Consider the following 20271-nt stretch of genomic DNA (forward strand, 5'->3'; position numbering starts at 1 on the left):
GGGGGGGTGGGAGGGGAGCAGAGGAGGGGCTCAGGCCCTTCCCCAAAACAGAACAACAATAACAGCGGGTGGACCCAGGAGCCAGGCTGGCCGGGGGCCTGGACGATGTCCTGCCGAAAGAGCCGGCAAAGTGGGGTTTGCTTTTGGCAAAGCAGCGCCTTGACATTGCTCAGAATTTTGTGGCTTCCCCTCTATCGGCGCTGCTGGCCTCCGCCACCTCCTCCTGGGGGCCGGCCGGGCCTGCACGGACCCTCTCTAGAGTGTCCTGCTCAGGGCCAGAGCGTAGGCCTGGGAGGCAGGAGACCAGATGTCCTGGCCAAGCCTGGCGGCCTCCCACCCTGTCCCACGCGTGCCGAAGGGTGGGCTGGTCCTTTCCTGGCTCTGCACTCTCCTCCAGGAACCCCCTCTGGGCATTGGGGGAAGGGGTGGTGCTGAGGCGAGGCACCCTGTGTCCCAGGGCAGCCTGAGTAGAACCCCGGGCCCCACCCATGCTCTGGCCCAGGCTCAGCTCCTGGGCCTCCCACAGAACCACAGAATTGGCAGGCCCTGCCTAGAAGCCCCCAGAGGGTGTGGAGGGTCCTGATGTGGGGAGGACAGCGTGATGGGCGTCCCCTTCTGGGCCTGGAACAGGTCTGGCAGGGACAGGGGACAAGGACTCAGCCACAGCTTCTCCCAATCTTGGGTCCGCTTGCAGAGGCCAGAGTCTGGGCTGCTGAACCCCGAGACCGGGGTGGAGGTGCAGCGCATGGCTCCCTCTGGCTCCAGAGCCTGCCCCCGGGGCCCCTGCTGCCCCCACCCCCTTGTGCTTGCGTTGTCCGTGCTGGGGAGCACTCTGCACAGAGCACTCATGCGACACTGAGTGCCTGCCACCTGAGCGGTTGGATGGCCTGGCCCGGGGGGGCCTTCTAAGGGCCACCGCCCAGAGACCCCCCTCCCCCGGCCTCCCATACGATAGGGAACTGAGGGCCGAGGCAGTGGATGTGCCCACAACCACGCTGGGGTTGGAAGCCCAGGCCGCTGGCCCTGCTGCCCACATCGGGGTGGGCAGTCCCCTGTGCCATGCCATCACTGTAGGGGACAGCAGGTGGGGCGGGCCATCAAGCACAGGCCGCTGGACCTGGGTGGGGATGGTGCGGACATGGGGGCTGACCAGTGACCAGCATCCCTGGCGTCTAGGGAGGGGGCAGGGGGCAACACCAGGCCAGGAGGGTCAGAGCGTCACCTCCCCGGGCTCCAGGACCAGCCTTTGTGAAGCACCTGCAGCCTCACGGCGTAGGAGAGGTGACCCCCAGGTGGGCAAATCCAGGTTACCTGCTTCTCCTTCAAGCATTTGGGGACACAGGGCTGGGGGTACATTGGTGCTGCCAGACCAGAGCCCGATGCCGATCCACGGCCCCTCACCCCTGCCCTCTGGCGGGCCGTACAGCCCATGCTCTTCCCCCAGGCTGAGAGGCTGCGGGCCCAGCTGGACGAGGCCCAGGAAGGGCTGGCCGTGCTGCGTCGGGAGCTGCAGGCCAGCGAGGAGAGCAGTGAGGGGCTTCGCAGGGAGGCCCTGGAGGTCCAGCGGGCACTGGGTGATGAGGCCCGTGAGAAGGAAGTGCTGCAGCGTTCCAACACTGAGCTGCGGGCTGCGATCCGCGGGGCTGAGCAGGAGAAGGCCAGGTACCAGGCCCCTTGGAGCACCTGTCAGGGAGCCTGCCCAGCCCCAGAGCTCATCCCAGGGACAAAGGATGTGGGGTGTGGGCATTCTCCTGACACGGGCCGGATGGTGCTGGGGTGGACTCACTAAGCGGACCCAGGGTGCCAACTGCCCACATGAAGCTCTACAGTGCCGACGCGCGGGGGGAGGGGAGGCTGAGATGCCAACACCCCTGTCCTGCCCTCGGTGCGTCCCACATGGCCAGCAGGAGACAGCCAAGGGCTGGGGAGCAGACAGAGGCCGCAGGGCCTGGTCCGGGGCTCTGGGGACAGCGAGGCTGGAACTGTGACCCTTGCAGAGGTGCTGGGCTGCTGCTGGACATTGGGTCTCTCTCCGGGAGTGTGGCTGGAGAGAGGAACATAGCAGGGGGAGGGCCCAGAGACACGGCGAGGGGCAGAGCCAGCTGGGCGCTCGGACCTCGTACACCCCGAGGGTGGTAGGGAGGCAGCCCCAAGGAGGAGACCCGAGCCACGGGGGAGGCTTCTGGCCAAAGCCAGGTGGGTGGCAGGAGGTCTCTGTGGGAGATAATGGCCCCCCAGCCTGTGACACGGCGCTCAGTTTGCAGAGGTCCAAGGAAGAAGGGGAGCAGAAGGTGCTGGTCCTGGAGGAGGCCCGAGCCCTGGCCCAGAAGGAGGCCTGTGAGCTACGAGCCAGTCTGAGGGAGATGGAGCAGGCACGGGCGGAGGCCCGCCGGGAGCTCCAGGAGCTGTGCAGACAGGTGAGGGCGGCCGTCCCACAGCCCCACCCCCACAGGGGTGTCCCCACGCTCCACGCCTGGGCCCCGCTCTCCCCCCACGCTCCGCAAGGCACTCACCCACTGGAGTGGAAGCTCCAGGGCATGGCCTTGCTGCCTGTGTCTCTGGAACATTCTGTCCCCACACTTGAAGCCACCAGCTGGAGGGCCCTGCTTAGACCCATGGGGCTCCCGGTTAGATGTGCCCCAGGGGGTGCAGATGACAAGCCTCAAACTTAATGGCTGAGAACAACTCCTTTGACGCCCATCAGCGCTGAGGATCAGGAACTCAGCCAGGGCGAGGAGGGGACGCCTTGGCTCTGCCCCTCGGTGCACACGCCAAGAAGCCTCCACAGAGGGAGACTTTCGGGCAGCGCTGGGCCGGCCTGCAGTGGCCGGGCTCACGTGGCCCAGGGCTGGCCTGACCATCAGCTGGGGTGCACCCCGGGCCCGGCCAGGGCTTCCTCCCCGCATGGCCACCTTGGGGCTCAGGGAACGGCTGCCCCGCGTCATCTATCTGCCTCCACTTCCAAAGTCAAGAGCCACTTAGGCTGAGTTCACCGGGTGCCGAGACGGCTCAGAGGAGGGGCCTAGATGCCCCTGGAGGCCAGAGGCCTTTCCAAGCCTCTGCAGCCAATTCTGTCGAGCTCCTTCAGACTTGGAGCGGTTCGTGAGATGTCCTGTGCTCCCTCTGGACCATGCATTTCCTGCACCTCCCTCCTTCTACCCCCCACAGCCTTCCTGTGAGGAAGGTTCTAGTACCTTCCTTTTCACATGAGGCCACGGAGGCATGGAGAGGTGTGTGGGACCAGGGTCCCTGTGAGTGAGAGCCGGCGAGGAGCCGGAAGCCGCACTCTTGACGCTGCCCCCAGCCCGCTCCTTCCCACACGGTGTCCTGGCTCCGAGGGCACCCCCGCCTCCCATGCCCTGAGTGCAGGCACTGCCCCAAAGGAAGGCTCCCTGCTCCCAGGACGTGCGAGCAGAGGCAGGGGTCCAGGAGGGCCCCGGCAACCCCATCAGCACCACGCACTCACAGGTGAACATACTGGAGGCTGAGAACCGGAGAAAGAGCCAAGAGGTGATCCAGCTGCAGGTCCAGGGCGCACAGGACGCCCAGAAGCAGCAGCAGAGCCGGCAGGAGGTGCTGCAGCTGCAGAGGCTGGCCGCAGAGGCTGAGGCAGCACGCGACGGCACCCGGAGGGAGGTAGGAGGGCTGCCGGAGCTCCAGAGGGGCTGCGAGGCAGGGCCGCCGGGCCAGCTCTGCACGTCCACCTGCTCCACCTGCTCGTCTTGTCTCCCACTTCCCAGCGGGTGCAGCCGGGGTGGAGGGACGGGGGCTCTGGCTGAGCTAACGCAGGGCAAGTGGTGACCCCTGTGTCCCCTAGGGTTCTCATGTTTCAGAAAGGGAAAGTCTCACCCAGGCGATGTGAGCGTTCTGAGCTGGGGGATAGTCAGGGGCCCCCGAAGTGCCCAATTCTCAAAAAGCCTCAGGATTCGGAGGGTACACGTACACCCACACCTGCACGTGTGTCCGCAAGGCCCTGACCCATGTGCACGCATGCACACACTCCCACCATCTCTCTCCCTGCACACCTGGGTCCTCCTGCCCCGACAGCAGCTCGAAAGGCCCTCTGTTCAGGCCTGGCTCTGTGAGCTGCATGTGGTCAGGTGGCCTCGTACCCACCCCTGCTCACAGCCTGGCCTGCCCAGAACCCCCGGCTCAGGCCCGAAGTCATGCACACAGTGGCTGCATTGACCAGAAAACATGGACTCCTCTCCCACGACCTGTGTGACCCCCTGTGCAACCTTGCAGCCCCTCACCTCCACCTGTGAATGGAGTTGTTAATGCTGTGGCCGCCCAGAGAGGAACTGAGACGAGGCCTGGCCTTGCCCCTGGGCCAGGCCTAACACCCAGGACTTACTGTGTGGCACAGGGTCTGTGACCTCCAAGTCTGTCACTTCCCTAGGGGTGACGGTGTCCCCGTCTGTCCCCCTGTTCGCTCACAGGTATGGAGAGGCCACCTCGTGTGGGTGCGGGTACCATGCCAGGGGCATAGGGGCACGGGTCAGGCCGTGAGCAGGGTCTGCAATAGCAGACAGAGCGGTCTAACTGGAAATGAAGGGATGGGCTGCTACAGATGGGCAGTGGGTCAGGGAGGTCCCCTCTGGGCCTGGGCCAGGCCGCCAGAGAAGAGAGGGGAGTAGGCCCAGCAGAGGACCCATGGGGAGGGGTGCCCGGGGGGCTGGAGTGAAGCAAGAAGGGAGAAAGAGCCCAGGCCGAGAGAGGCAGGGGCACGGCCCACGGGTTCTGTGGGCTAGGGGAGGCTGTGGGGGCTGGGCTGCCCTCCATTGACCCACTGTGCTGGCCCTTAGAAGCCCGCGGTGTAGCGTCAGGCACCCCGAGGCTCCCCAGCCCTGGGCTCAGGAGATGCTGACCCGGCCCGTGCCACCACAGGCCACAAGTCTGGGGCTGGCTAGAGGTGGAGCCACGGCAGGCCACAGGAGGGGACAGCCTATGGTCTCAGCTCCGTCCGGACTAGGGTTTTCACGTATCTGCCAGGATGGGCTCCACGTCCTGGGGTGTCCTTCCCCACCTGGGCTCAGGGGTTCCCACTGCCAAACACGACTGGGAGGTTGGTCCTAGGTCCCCCCAGCTGTGACATGCCAAGGAAGGCGTCTGAGGGGCTCCCTCAGGAGTGGACAGGACAAGATGCCTGGGGGCAGGGCTTCGGAGGGCAGGGGGCTCTGGGCTGAGGACTCCGCGTCCCTCCCGCAGGCGCTGAGGCTGCAGCAGAAGCTGGCAGAGGTGGAGGCCGGTGCGGAGGCCCAGAAGAAGCAGCTGGAGGGGCGTCTCTACCAGAGCCAGGGGGCCGAGCAGACCCTCCGGGCTGAGCTTCGCATCACCTCCGAGAAGCTAGAGCAGGCCGGCGCGGAGGCAGAGGGCCTGCAGGCTCGCCTGGACGAGGCCAGCCGCCAGATCCACAGCCTGGAGCAGGAGCTGGCTCAGGCCGAGGGCGCCAGGCGGGATTTGGAGGGCCAGCTGGGCCGGCTGTGGTCCACGCTATGCCGTGGCCTGGGGCTCCAGGGACAGAGCCCCTCAGGCTCCCCCAAGCGGCCCAGCTTCCCCAATAAAGGTCAGTGTTCTCAACGGCTTCAGGCAGGCTCCTGTCCCGGCTCTGTACCCCCCCAGGCCCTCCCAGGCTCCCTGTGGGTGAGGGCTGCAGCACATCCTCAACCCGTCCCGTCAGCTGGCACCGTCCCACAGGCTCAGATGGCATCCAGGCTCGCTCTCGGCGGCAGAGGGCCAGCCCCCCCGCCCGGTCCTGCTCACCACTGCGATGGCCCTCACCTGCACCTGGGGTCCACAGCCCAGAGGTGGACGTGGCCTCCGTGCGAGACGCCCTGCAGGACTTCGTGCAGAAGCTGCGGGATGCCCAGAGGGAACGGGTAAGGCAGTGGGAGGACATGCCCTGGGAGCTCCTGCAACAGGGGAAGCTGCACGTCACTGTCCATCCATCCCAGGTCTGCTGAGACCCTAGCAGGGCCCCGTGGGTCACTGGGCACCTCTGTGTTCATGCTGTCCTTTGTTGGGCATGATAATAGCAGTAAATACCATGGTCTCTCAAAACTCGACCGCCCCAAGTGGCCGCAGAGTCCTGGCTCCAGGTGCCGCTATGACGCCCACTGGGGTCCAGGTCAGCGCGCCCAAGCCCCCCGAGCCTCCCGCCGGACACCTGGGCCCTCCACTTCCCCACCAGGCTGCCCCCTGACCTGGGTCCTTCCGCCCAGGACGACTGGCACTTCCAGGCCATGAGCCTGAGCAGCCGGCTGAGTGAGGCGGAGAGCGAGTGTGCCCAGGCCAAGAGCCGCGTGAGGCAGCTGCAGAAGGCGCTGGCGGAGGCAGAGGAAGGTGACCTCCCTTCCCTCCCCCTGCCCTCGAGGGTCGCTGGGAGGGGCACACCACCACCTCCCCAGGGGTTCCCCAGGGTCCTCGCCCCTGGCTGCCAGGCGTGTGTGGTCCTGGGAACTGCTGAGGCGTGGGCCACGGGGGCGGCACCAAACCCGCGTGCCTCCCTGAGATGTACCCGGCACGTGGCAGCTGACTGGCGGCTTTCCCAGCAGTGGCTTCCCCATCACAAGGGAAGAGAGTCCAGAGAACTTGCAGGGCCCCCGGACCCTGCCACACTGGCCTCTCACAGTTCCTGCCTCAGGGCCGTTGCACTGACTGTGCAGGCCTCCTACAGCCAACCCTCTTCCACAGACAGTCATGAGGCCCACCTCCCCATCAGGTCTCTGACCCCTGTCACCTCAGAGAACGCCCCTGCCCTGCTGGTCACCCCCATTGCATTACTGTCCTCCCCCCCATCAGCGGTTCTGCCCGGGAGGTAGGCCCAAGGCCTAGCACAGTCTCGAAGGAGGAATGTCTGCGGAAGGAAAGAAGGTGGGAGAGAAGGAGAAGCAGGCAGAGGGAGCCAGGACCCCAGACCCGCCCCCAGGGATCCTTGAGCTTCAGATGGGAGAAGCAGGAATTACCAGAGCGGGGGGCCTCTCCAGCCCCCACCAACCAGGGGCCAAACACTTAAATTGACAAAGCCTCAGTTTCCTGGCCTAGGAAATGGGCGGGGGCGATCCCCGCGTGGCAGCCCCTCAGGGCTTGGGAGCCAGGCAAGCCTCTGCTTGCCCCACAGCTTGGCGCCAGGCGGAGGGAGAGTTGAGCAGCGCCCAGGCGGCACGAGCCCTGCAGGGGGCGGCGCTGCAGAGGCTGGAGCTGGAGCACTTGGCAAGCACGCGGGCGGCTGCAGGTGGGGAACGCGGCCATGGAGACCTGGGGCCAGGGAGGTGGGAGGGAGGAGACTAGGAAGGCTTCTGGGAGACAGGAGGTTTCTGGTCCCCGTGGGCAGAGGCTCAGCTGGGCCAGAGCAGGTGGCCTCGAGGGACATGGTGGCCCTGCAGAGCTCATCGGGGGCCCCCTGGTAGAGCTGTTTGGGAGCTGGTCCCTGCCCTTGTTTTACAGACTGGGGAAATGGTCCTGGGTAGGGAGCAACCTGGCCCCCGTGGCAGAGCTGGCGGGGGCCGGAGGCAGGGCAGATCCGCGGCCTCCCCGGCCTGTCCATCTCTCTGTGGCCACACGGGTAGGCCTAGGGTGACAGCGGCCCAGCCTCGGAGCCCTGTGTGGGGTCACAGTTACACAGCTGCGGGGCCAGCTCACCGTGTCACTCAGAGACAGAAGGACGCTACACAGGATGAATTTGGGTAAATGTCCCCACATAGGGTCTTTGTGCTGGGAAGGTGGCCTTGGGTCCCCTGCTTTCAAGTGAGGAAGCTGGGCTGGGGGTGAGGAAGGCCTGGCTGGACAGGGGAGATGGCAGGGCCGCCGAGGACACAGCACGGAGCCCTTCCGGAACTCTCGCACTCCAGGGACCGGGAGGGTGAAGGCCCCGTTCTCAGGGGCACGGTAGGCGGGGGGCATCCCCGGGCTCCTCCTGTCTGGCACCTGCCTGCGAGGGGACTGGGGGGCCTTGGAGGCCTCCCCTCCAGCCCGGGCTGTGCGTCAGCGTCCCCGAGGCTCTGGCAGGTCTGCGTGCGAGGCTGCCACACGTGGGTGCAGAGGGCTCTTCTGAACGTCAGTCAGCTTCTCTATCCATGGTAATTTTTCTCCTTAAGAATTTACTCCATTTTTCACTGAAGTCTGGGTGCAAAAATCTATCAGCATCATGTCAAGTTGTTCCCAGAATTCTAGTAATTCTATTTTTAGGCCACTTGATTCCCTCTGCCTCCATCTCGTCGGAGCCCCCAAAGTCTCTGGTCTTCAACCCTGAGGAAGGTTTTTCCCAATTTCTGTAACGTGTTGGCCATTGAGGTGGGCAACTGGGAGGGCGATTCAGACCCACCGGAGGCCCAGAGGCCCCAGGCCTTCTGACGAACAGCAGGTCCAAGCAGAAGTGTCTGCAGGGGGCGAGGGGCTCAGGCCCCGTGGCCACGCTCCCTGCCCCCCTGCCCTCAGCAGGTCAGGTGGCCAGGCCACCAGCGTGTTCTAGATGGAGGTCTGCCTCTGACGAGTGCTTTCACTTTCATGGACTGGGTTTCCCCCCGTTTCACATGAGCCAATGTGTTTGTCAAGAGAAAGTTAATTAAAAACATATTTTTCTAATTAAATGGTAGGCTGTGCTATGCAAACAGTAAGATTCTTGTTTGAGAGCAAATCCCTCCCCGTTTCCAGGGCTACCCTGGGAATTCAATAGGTCAACAATGCAGAAGGGAGCCCAGAGCATCAGGACACGCGCCCCACGCGGCACCCAGGGTCCTGCAGGCAGCTGGCGACCTCCAAGCAGGGGGAGTGTGGGCGCACATGCCCCTGGGAGAGGTGGCCGGTGGGGTCCTCCTGTCAGAGCCGCATCACAGCCTCCCAGGCAAGAGGGGCTCACGGGGTCCTCGCGGTGCCACCAATCCTGCAGGAGCCACCCCGCGGCTCTGCACATGCCGCCCTCCTCTCCAGAGCCCTCCTCCGGGGCCCCAGCTGATCGTCAGTCCAGTTCCAGAAGCTCGAGGGCTGGCAGACTGGGCCTAGCAGGCCACACAGGTGGGCAGGGTCCACCCAGCTGGACGTGCTGCCCCGCACCCGGGAGGGAGCCAGGTTTCTGAGTATGGCTGTTACGATGGTTCTCTCTTCATACGATGAACCAGTGGGCTTTCCATCTTTCTCTGCCGCCCACAGTACACTGCCCGCCCGGCTCGGCTTCCCTGAGAGGCTGTGGCTTCCTGTCACCTCCACAGGAGCGGCTCCTCCCCCGCCTCCTCCCGCTCCTCTTGGGGCCCCTCTGGCCATCTCGGCCTCCCCCCTCCTATTGTGGCACGCAGGGCTGAGGCCCTACACGTGTTGCTCGTGTTATTTACATCGTAGTCCTACCCGGAGCTGGAGCTGTCCTATACCCCGGCCCAATCGTATTTGTGTCTGTACCTGTGGCCGTATCTGTCTCGTGGTGCTGGAGATTTCTGTTTGGTTCTCTTAATTCAACCCACCAACCGTTCGTCTGTTTTGTTGGTCTTTTCACAGAATCAGCTTTATCTCTTCTCTCATTTTTACCTACGCTGACTCATTTCAGCTTCTATTAATACTGCTGTTGTGATTTCCCTCATTTCTTAAACTGAGTAAGGGACGGATTTACGTGCGGGCTTTCTCTCTCGACAGAGCGTTTCGTGTTATCCCATCTTCCCCACCTGTGGTTGGGTGTGTGTGCCATGGATTTCTGGCATGAACACTTTTTCTTCTCACTAGTTTTCTAGGAGTTTCCGTTTTCACTACTTTAATGCAAGGGTTATTTAAAAGAATGATGACATGTTTGTGTCTCTTTCTGTTGACATGTAGTCATACTGGTGAAGGGAGGCTCTGGGGCAGTTAGGATCTTTTGACCAGCTTCTGGGGGGATCTGTGTGTATCCTGGTTTGTAGGGTGTCGGTTGGTTATTTGCTTATTTGTCGGTTGGTTTGGTCTTGTCCATTTTTTTATGGTATGTTTGGAGGGAAACAGGGCACGATGATTGCAAAGTTTACGGAGAAGAACAGGTGTTTGAGATTTTTAATGGAGATTTTGAGAAACGACAGCAAAGCTGATGATAAGCCTAGTGTGGTCAAAGCAGGAGGGGTTGGCACAACGGTGGACAAACCAGCAGGCAGACAGCGCGGAGTCCAGAGGTGTCCCGCACCAGACCCTTGGCTCCCGCCCAGGGACCAAGTCCCCCTTGTATCTGAGCGTTGCCCGGCACTGGGCTCTCCTGGGACTGGCCCAAGGGCTCCCAGAGGGCAGGACCCTGTGTGGGGCTGCAGTTCCCTTTTTCCCGCGGCTCCTTGAACCCTCAGACTGAACCTGGGTCTGCGAGGCTCGCTGGCCTCGCCCACATCTCCTAGGCTCAGAACCTCACCAGGACTCAGAACGAAAGCGACCCAAGAAAGGAGAAGAAGTTAGTGGCGCAGCGGGCGATGTTCATAAAGGGGGCACCGTTCAATTATTATGGTTAATTTGAATTCCATAAAAGTTGAGTCATTACAAGAGGAGAATAAGGCTTCACATAAGGGGTTTGGGCCTCTTTAAAATACCATGAAATATTTAAGCCATATTTGAAGGGAACCTCTGCTTTTCTCCTGGAAACATGCACAAATAGGAAATGGTAGTGTCCAAACATGCAGGGAAGGGTGAAACCTTGACGTTTTAGGCGCAAGCACCGGCATTTGATGTCCATTTCTAAAGTACTAAAGCATCAGACAAAGGAAATGCGTTCAGGCTCAGCCCACTGGCCCCTCCGCCAGGGGGTCACTCCCCTCCCTCCTCTGAATCCACCTCCTCCATGAGTAAGGTCATGGTCACGTCAGCATTTGGGACGACTGAGTGAGAGACCGGGTGGGAAGGCCCCCCAGACACATGGCACCCGGGACACGACTGCTGTGAACGCTGTGTTCGCCGGCACAGACAGGCACCTGTGACTTGAAGGCTGGTGTCTGCATGGCTCATCGGGGGTCCCGGTGCCTTCTGGCTTTCCTCTCCGGCTCCGTGCCCGGTCTCCCTCTTCCTAAACAAACACCCTCTTGTGCCCCCCCACCCCCTCCCTTCTCTGCTGGCCCTGTCTCCCCTCCCCCAGCCAGGCTTCTGGGAAGAGCTGCCCTTCCCTCCACCCTCACTCACACATATGTGCACGCAAAGGTCATCAGAAACATTTGGTCCCATCCAAAGGGTCCCTTTTGGGTCTGTGTCTGCCCGACCTCTTGGGGCGTTCCACAGAGATGATTAATCTCTCCCTCCTGATTTCTGCCAGCCCTCTCATCCTCCCTGGGCTGCTGTCTCCTCCTCCTCCCTCTGCTCTAACATCCACTTGGCCCGGGACCTGTATTCTCCCTTTCTGGCCTCTCACCAGGACAGTCTCCCCTCCCTGGGCCTCCAGAGCCACCTGGTTCTGTGACACTGTCCCCCATATCCAGTGACTCCTGGGCAGAACCCCTCAAGGCTGAACTCAGAAACTTCACCCCCAAATGCCCCCCCCGTCCACCTTCCCATCTTGCTAAGAGGGTCCTGGACCACCCCAGCAGTCGACACCTGGGAGTCCTTGGGACACCACTTGCTCCTGAGCCCCCACACAGGCCCCCAGGCTGTCTCTAAATTCCGAGTCCTGTCCTTCCACTTCTTGCCCCCTTGAGTCCAAGCTACCACCAGCTCCCGTGTGGACTCCCCTTAGCGCCACACCTCTGCTTTCCCGCTCAGCCAACCGAAGCACCAGCAGGTGTGACCCCTGAGTTTCCAGAGCCCAAGGTACAAGAAGGCACTGGCCACTTCCCCATGAAACACCCAGAAAGTTTCAATAGCTGGACACTGGCCTGGTCTCACAAAGCATGGGACACCATGGCAGGACCGCGAGGTCCCTAGGTGACACCTGTAGGCTTCTTTGTGCTTGTCTGCTCCTGAAAGTTCTCCAGGCCCATGGTGCGTCTGCTCCAGGGCCCAGGCGCTGTCCTCCTGGGCAAAGCTCAGAACAGGGGGTGACAGCTGCAGCAGAGCAGGGACGACGGCCAACAGGAGGCCAAGCGTCCCTGCAGGGAAGCCAGCACAGCGCGGCCCGTGGGCTGAGAGGACATCAGGCGGTGCTCCAGGCAAGGGGCAGTGAGAGGCGCTCATTCGAGAGTGGGCAGGGCAGCGGGTTGGAAGGGGTGGCCATGTTCCCAAGCCAGTTTTCATCCTGAAGCACCCTTCAACATATAGACTCAAATGTGTGGCCGGGCTGCCCTGTGGGGCATGCCTGCAGACAGCAACGGGAGGGCGCCGCAGGTGCCCGAGCAAGGGGTGATGGTTTGGGCGGGCTGAGGCCAAAGGGCCAAGGATGGGGCTGGGGTGGGTGAGCGGGTGTGCAGGGAGGAGAAGGGGCCGTGGGCCCTCCCAGGGGCCTGGGCTGTTGGTGCCTGTGGGGCAGGGAGCGGTGTGTGGGGCTGGACGCTCCTGCGCACGCAGCAGGGTCGGAAGGGCTGAGGCGGGGGGGCACGTAGTGGTAGGTCTCAGAGGCAGCAGGCAGGGGAGGGGGTCCAGGGGCTGAGCTCCACAGGCCCCATGGGCTCAGGGGGACTGTCCTGTTCATTCCAAGGGCTGGAAGCAGGGGAGGGATGCCAGCTGTGTCCTCTGAGGCCACTCTGACCCCAGCAGAGGACCTGCCAAGTGGAGCCTCCCAGCAAGCCCTACACCCCGCCCCTCCCCACAGGGGTGCCGCTCTGAACTGCCTGACCCGCGCACATTGTCCTGGGCCTGTTCTCGCCTCTTCCCAGCAACCTGCGGCAGGGCCCGAGCAGATGCCCTGGGCTTCTCCTTCCCGGGGAGCCGTGTTTCCAGGAGACCCTACGCCTTCCTCTCCCTAGGAGCAACTGGACACGCTGCAAGGGGCCCTGGAGGAGAGCAGACGGCACAGCCAGGCCCTGGCCCAGAGAGGGAAGCTCCTAGAGGAGCAGGTCGCCCACCTGGAACGCAAATGTCAGGAGGCCAAGGGCGCGCGGGAGCCCTTCCTGCAGGTGAGGGGCCCCAGAGGGCAGGGCATTCCCTTTAGGGAATCATGCATCCCTCGGGCGGAGTGAAGGGAGGCACTGGGAGATGCCGGAGGCAGGTGTTCACACCTAGAGCCACCCTCCGGCTGACAGACGGGGAAACTGAGGCGGGAGGGAGTTCTAGGCTCGAGGCCTCTCCACAGTAAGCACCCCTACAACAGAGGGTCGGCTGTGGACGCGCAGCTCAGGGGGAGACAATCGGTGGAGCCTGGAGGCCCGGCCCAGGGACTCGCAGCCGCAGCCAGAGCACTGCGAGCGGGTGGCGGAGCGCAGGGAGCAGAGAGGCTCGCCCCGCGGGACCAGACGCCGCACACGAGCAGGCCCGCCTGCAGGGGGAGCTCTCGGGGCTGCGAGCGCAGGGCGCAGGGCTGGTGGGCGGGCCCGCGGCTCCAGGGGGCGGGGAAAGGGGGCGGGGAAAGGGGAGCATCCGATGGGGGTTCAGGCCGGGCGCGCTGAGGGGCAGCGTTGCACAGGCACCTGCTGATTACGAAGGGCCTGCTGTGCACCTGCCCACCCCTCTCCAAGCGCAGGGACGCCCTGGCGCCGGAGGGTGACCCTCCACACCCCCCTCCCTGGTACCTTTGCTCTCCTTGGAGAGGTACCACGGTCTTAGCAAATAAGCCCGGCTTTGCCCTGCAGGGAGCTCTGTGGCCTGGCATACTGCCCACCTCCGGAGCCCCAGATTCTGCTGTCCGTGTTGGAAACGGCCCTGGGCTCAGGGCCCTACCGACTGGACCAAGGCAACGGGTGGGTTCAGAGGGAGACCAGGAAGGCACACGTGGTGAAGGGGAGAAGCCGGTCTCACCACCCCAGCAGTCTCCGCACAGGGCTGGGCAGGACAGCGAGCAGGTCCCCACCCCTGCAGACAGAAAGGGAACACAGCAAGGCCGAGGGCAGGGCCCATCCCAGGGGCCCACTGGCCAGGGATTTTGACAGCCAAACTGTCCCCAGCTGTGAGTGGATCCGGTCTCCATGTATGAAACAGGTCAAAGCAAAGCTATTCTGGTTGAAATTGGGGCTGGGGGTTTCCAGAGCATCTTCCTGCGACCCAGAGAAAGGAAATGGCATCCCTGGAACCAGGCAGAACATCACCCAGGCTCTACCCCCACTTCGAGCTCTGTGGGCCCACCTTGCGGAGCCCACCGAGCAGCGGGGCCTCCCCCTCACACGGCCCAAAGGGCAGCTCCCTTGTCCTAGAGGGGCTGCCTCAGCCCCACAGGAACAAGAACAGGGACAGGGATATGTGGCAGGCCCACTCCGCTGCCTGCCACAGAGGGCGCCAGCCACGTTGTGGGCCCTGGGGTTCTAACACCCTCACAGCCCACTCCAGGGGCAGGCAAGATGGGGACTAGAGCGGGGAATATGGAGGCAATAGGGGAGGTTGGGGACAGCCTTTGCTGGGGTGACGATCTGGAGTCCGAAGCACCTGACCCTTCCCGCTCAGTGACCCCATCCACACACTGGGAGAGCAGAAGTCCTGGTGTGTGGGGTTGCTGAGGGCCTCAGCAGTGGTCCCCAGAGTAAGGTGGCTTCCCAAGGCTTCACTGGGGTGAGGATATGGATGTGTCCTCCTGCCCTGGCAGCCTGCCAGGCCGTGACCGAGAACCTCAGTGAGCGTGCCTGGCCCTCCCTGGGCAGAGACCGTCACCGCCTGTCCCCTTGAGCAGGGGCTGGAAGCCGAGTGTGGGCACAGACGAGGGAGGAGCACAGGGACCAGCCCTCCCACCACAGTGCTGGCAGAGGTGTGGGAGAGGTGACAACGTGGGCTCTCCTGCACAAAGGGAACCAGACCCAGAAGGGAGGGCTTTCCCCACTCCTGGCTGCTCCAGGCAGCATGTCTGGCCAGGGTTTCTCGAGGCCGCCTCCGATCCGGGAGATCCCTGAGCTGACCGCTGCATCCCCTGCTCCCCGAGACCTGCAAAGACTGGCTTTGTGTGGGGCACGCTTATCTGGGCACTGTGGCCCAAGGGCAGAAGGGCCAGGGGACCAGACAGCCCAGGCGTGGCCTCACCACCCGGAGTCATAGCCTATGGAGTGGAGTAGCCACTCAGGTGGTGGGTGCCCTGAGCTCGCAGACTCTGGAGGAGAGAGGTGCCAGTGCGGGACGTGGGCACCAGTGGGGAGTGGAAGACAGAAGCCACCAGCCACAGCAGGAGCAGCAAAGAGGGTGCAGCGTCTCAAGCATGAGCAGAACCCGGAGCAGCCAGGTCCCTGTGAGAGTGACAGGTGCCTTCGAAGCCCACCCTGTGCCCACCCCAGCCTCCGGCCCCTCTCCAACAAGGACTGACCAACAGACCCTGTGGGAGAGCGGTGAGGCCCCACCAGGCAAGGGCACTGCTGGGCCTGGAACTGCCAGGAGGGTGTCTGCCCCACCGTGTGTCCCCAAGCACGCATGAACATCTGTCCTGGGGCAGGCCCTGGCCGCAGACACACACTGTCCAGCAGACATGGACTCGGGAACAAGTGGGTTTTCCAGAGGGGCGTGGCCAGGTCAGTGGGGTAGCAGTGGGGGCAGAGGCCCTGGGAACAGGACCGGGGTAGGGATGCAGACAGAGAGGCTAGCAGGTCAAGACAGTCACTGGAAGCCACCGGCCAGCTGGACCCTGCAGAGCCACCTGCCCTCCCAGGAGCCCCTACGGTCACAGGAATGCTGCTTGTCCTGGAGGGCGGGCCGGCTGCTGAGCCTCTGAGCTGGGGGAGCCGAGGCCTCCATGGCCTTTACTGGGAGCAGTGGCCCAGCCACAGTGGCACTGCCCAGGGCAGCAGAGCCAGCTGGGGGCCCCCACAGCTCAGGTTGGGGAGGGGAGCAACAGCTAATGAGTTCCAGGAGGTCAGCTGTGAGGGGCCCCCAAACCCATAAACCCTTTATTGGTGTCCCAGGAGGGGAAACCCGGATGTGGCCGTTTATTTATTTTGGATTTCACTTTTCTCTTTTCAACATGCACTTCCAGGAGTGTAGCTGGATTTTTAAAGACACAGGACTTCCTTTTTCAGTGGACATGGACTCTTTGTTTTTCTCATTGCTGAAGAAGAAAGGAGTCCTTATTTTTGAAACGCTATCCTCCTATCACCGACCGCATAACTTTCCGGGCAAGACAGGGCCACCATGTCTCCCGGGCTCTGTAGGACCAGCCCCAAGGGCGAGAGCACAGGGAAGGAAGACAGGGAAGGGAGGGCTGGCCTGGAGGCCCTCAGAGAGGCCGCCCCCACCTGGCACAGGGGCCCACAGGGCAGGGGTAGCAGGGTAGTGGGGGGGGGCCTGGTTTGGAGAAGGGCTTGTGTTCTGCTCCTGCCCCAGCTGCTGACGGGCCCATCGCCCGCCCAAGGACTTCCAGAAGGAGACCGTCCATGTCAAGCACCCACAAGGCATGACCTGGGGCATCAGTTCCTTCCACCACAAGGATCACCCACAAGGGAAAAAAGGAGCCCCTACCAGCCTTCCCGTTGAAACTGCTTGCTCCCTCAATCACTGATATTTAACCCCCTGCCCTGGGACTGGCATGGGGGGAGGGTCACCAAGAAGGGCACTCTACTTGGGCACTTTGCAGCTCGGAGGAAGACGGACAGTGGACACAGAAACTTGCTGAGACGGGGTCAGTGAGTGGGCAGGGCCTGGGAGCTGGTCGCGGGGGCCTGAGTGCCGGGGACCGAGGCTCTATGAGGCAGGAGGATGCCGGGAGGGGCAGGCCCAGGAGGCCACCCCAAGAGATGGAGCCAGTCCCCCGCCCTGCCGGCTTGACACAGGCTGGCACCTTGGCCCTGTGCTCCTTCAGCCCCCTCCCCGCCTGCTCTCAGGGGACCCAGAGCCCTTTCCAGAGCCCTCGATGTGCTCTGCAGAGTGAAGGCTAGCCTGACCCCACACCCCTGCCACAAGGCCACCGCGAGTTCCGCCGTCTGGGCTCTTGCAGATGGAGCAGGAGATGCTGAGGAGGGAAGGGGACAGGGCCCAGCCAGGGGTCGAGAAGGAACAAGGGCAGCAGGACGCGGACAGGGACCTGAGGCCAGACCAGCAGCTGCAGGTCAGCTGGGCCAGTGGGGCTTCGTGTGCCCTAGCCTGGGGGGTGGGCCAGGGCGGGTGCGTCCAGGTGGGTGTGGGTCTCAGAAGGGTGCCCACATGCCCTCACGACCATGCCTACACAGATGGGAAGGACGGGCTGGACGGTCCCTACACTGGACAGATAAGGAGACATGGCCCCAGACGACAATGGGGTCTACCAGGGTCACACCTCAAGTCCCAGACAGAAGTGGAACCAGGACCCAGGGCTCCATGGACCCCTCCCAGTCTTCTCTCCGAGGCCCCGTGGTGGTGGTAGCATGGTCAGGGACCTCATTAGCCAAGCACGGACCAGAAGAGGGAGGCGTGTGGGAAGCACAGGGTCAGACAGGCCTATGGGCAAGTCCAGGGGCTGCCCCTGTGCATGTTGGGGGCATCTCCCCTTCCCCTGCTGGGCAGACCCCTACGTCTATGCAAGGAGTTGGCAAGGGGAGCAGGGGACAAGAGTCAGCCTGTGAAGCCAGTGGGACCCCCCCGGTCCAGCCAAGCAGAAACTAGGATGCCATTAAAACAGCTCTGAGGCCCACCCTGGCAGCCTAGGGAGGGCTCGAGGCCAGAGAAGGCCCAGGGGCTGAACGTGTGTGCTCACCCCTAGGTCTGCTTGCCAGTCCTGGGCTGGGGCCCGAGCCCGGCAGAGGGCAGTGAAGCCAGCTGGGGGCTAGATGAAGGAATAGCAGCCCTAAGGGGAGGGCAGGACACCTGCCCTGGGACTCCGCGCAGCTCTCAGGCAGGCGGGCAGCAGTGAGGTGCCCAGGTCCAGAGAGTGGAGCTGGAACCGGCCTGAGCCCCATGGCCCTGGGAACCGGCAGCCCCACACCAGCGAGACCTGGCCCCGGAGGCCAAGCAGTGTCACGGGGTCTGGCTGCTGGCTGCACAGGTCCTGGAGGAGCACATGGGGCCAGACCTCCGTGTCCAGGCGGAGAGAGGGGTGCAGAGGGAACCAGCATCCTGCAGTGGCACCCGCGGCCTAAGGCCTTCCGGCAGTGGGATCCCGGCACAGCCGCCCATGGGCTCCAACCACCCCCGGGACTCTCACACTTCCATCCGGTCACTCCCACCGCTCACTGAGGGGCGGAGCGAGGATCCTAGGACAGGTCACCACTCTCTCTGTGCCCTTAAGGGGAGTGGTGGGGACAGTTCCTGGGTCAGAGGTCACTGCGTTTAAGTGTCCAGCAGCGCCTGGCACATGGCAGTTGGAGCAAAGGTGGTCCCTGCACCTGTCCTTCAGAGTCACGAGGGGAGAACAGTGGCATATGTGGCCTTGGGCGTGGACCCACTCTGCCCCCCTCCCCGCCACGCACCTGCTGGGGCTGACCCTCGGGCTCTGAGCCATCAGGCACCTGGGAGCCCTCGGTCAAAACCCTCATTTTACAGCTGAGGGAACTGAGACCCAGAAAGGTAGAGTGACCACCCAGTGCCACCCCCAAATTAGTGTTCCTAACCCCCCGAGCCCCATTTGCCAAACCGTGAAGCCAAGGAGCATGTATTTCCTTATTACCCTGAGTGCTTTTGCTGCCTGCGTGGAGCAGGGGGTCTGTCCACTGCAGGCATGCAAGTCCCTCAGTCCCTAGGACCCGCACACGTGGTTGGCGTCCCCGTCTGGCAGCTGGCGAGCCCGTCGGCCTGCCTAATGTTTCTCTCCCACACACGCCCCCTCCCCTCAGCAGCCACAGAGCTCTGCACACCCCGTGCCGGGGGGCCCTGGCCGCGGGGCCTGCCCTCCCCACCCAAGCTCCTGCCCTGTCCCCAGGTGGTCAGTCTGAAGAAGCAGCTGGACCAGGAGGTGCCTCGGCAGCAACGAGCCCGCCTCGGCCAGGCTTCCCAGGCCGAACAGTGAGCCCTGCTGCAGAATGCCCCCTGGGCGGCCTGCCCACCACAGCCGTGACCAGCCAGAGGCAACGGAGCCCCCGCCAGGAACACAGAGGCCTCGTGCCATCCCGAGAGCGTGGTGCGGGCAGCCACAGCCCGGAGCCCACCACACCTTCCCCAGGGGCCCTGTGTCAGAGGCACCCTGCGACCACTGAGCACAGAGCTCCTCCCGGCCCTTGGGACCCCGTGCTCCAGGACGCCCCTCGGCCACGCCCCCCCGCTGCACGGAGCCCCCACAGCCCGCACCCGGCCTGGCACTGTTTCCACTCAGGACGCGCTGATCTGGGCAGACCCTGGTAGCCAGGCCCCGTCCGGCCAGCTTCCGTGGCCACAGGCTGCATTCCATGCCCTCAGCTCTATAAACACGGGGAAACACGTGGAACATGTTTCCACCAACTGGAGCCAAAAACATAATGTCCTGCGAGGCCCAGCCACCACTTCCCTCCGTCCAGAGGCCGCGGGACCTTCTGTATCCAGGAACTGCAGGCCCGTCCCAGTGGCAGGTGGCTGGAAATGACTCAGAAGCAAGTCCCCGTGACTCCCTGGCCACGAGAAGTGCCGGCCTGTGAAAGTTAGAGCGCTCCCGAGCCTCCCACTTCTCCAGCCTAAAAACTCTGGGAAATTCCTGCGGGAACCCAGCCCGGTTGCTGCGGAGAACGAGGCCGCCATCTCGGGCCTCTGCGGGGTTCACCTGTCGGCATTTTTACTCACGCCCCCATTAACACTGGTCAGAGTGACTTGCTCTCCTGTCCCAACGGCATCTCCTGTTTTGTAAGTGGCGCATTCACAGTGTGGGGGGCAGCGGGCCGTGCGGGGCACTCCTGTGGGCACGGGAGCTGGCTGCCCTCCAGGCTGTGGGAAGGGCCACGGGCCCGTGGAGCCCACCTCAGCGCGGGCACCGCACCCAACAGGCTGTCCCGTCCGACTTGGCCTTCCGCGTGAACACAGCAACGGTGTGAGCGCGTGTGGTGAAGTGTGCAAAAGCAGGGGCTAGAGAGAGGTCGGCCACGGGCCTCCCGCTCTGCCCGGTTATCGGTGCCTGGGTTGAGAAGGATTCTGAAGTTCAGCTCAGGCTCAGAGGGGAAGAGCAGAGTGACCGTTAACAACGGTTGCTGTGGGCAGAGGGGCTGTTGGTGCTGGTGTCCGCACCTGACACGGGCCAGTCAGGGCAGATCGCAACCAGGGGAGGGGAGCAGGCGGGTGCACCCCTCCTGCTGGAGAGCGTCCTGCAGAACAGGGAAGGGTGGCAGCAGACGGCCCCGCTCCCAGAGGAAGGATGGTAGAAGATGGTGGGGGGGTGCGGGGGAAGGGACAAGAAGCTGGAGATGCGAGTGTGTGGGCGCT

At 63.5% G+C, this 20271-nt stretch overlaps 1 protein-coding gene across 1 annotated transcript in view; it reads left to right on the top strand.

Moving 5' to 3' along the window:
• Positions 1-19015, top strand: part of CROCC2 (ciliary rootlet coiled-coil, rootletin family member 2) — a 64433-nt gene extending 45418 nt beyond the window's left edge. Inside the window, exons 22-33 of the mRNA XM_034642725.1 lie at positions 1445-1662; positions 2258-2417; positions 3469-3636; positions 5209-5566; positions 5698-5879; positions 6222-6342; positions 7121-7271; positions 7447-7564; positions 12822-12971; positions 16913-17313; positions 17654-17699; positions 18509-19015. Coding sequence (XP_034498616.1) covers positions 1445-1662; positions 2258-2417; positions 3469-3636; positions 5209-5566; positions 5698-5879; positions 6222-6342; positions 7121-7271; positions 7447-7564; positions 12822-12971; positions 16913-17313; positions 17654-17699; positions 18509-18895 — 2460 coding nt within the window. The 3' untranslated portion in view covers positions 18896-19015. The remainder of the gene's footprint in view (positions 1-1444; positions 1663-2257; positions 2418-3468; positions 3637-5208; positions 5567-5697; positions 5880-6221; positions 6343-7120; positions 7272-7446; positions 7565-12821; positions 12972-16912; positions 17314-17653; positions 17700-18508) is intronic.
• The last annotated feature ends 1256 nt before the right edge of the window (positions 19016-20271 follow it).

Source organism: Ailuropoda melanoleuca, chromosome 2 (assembly GCF_002007445.2).
Source record: "Ailuropoda melanoleuca isolate Jingjing chromosome 2, ASM200744v2, whole genome shotgun sequence".
In the NCBI taxonomy this organism is placed as follows: Eukaryota; Metazoa; Chordata; class Mammalia; order Carnivora; family Ursidae; genus Ailuropoda; species Ailuropoda melanoleuca.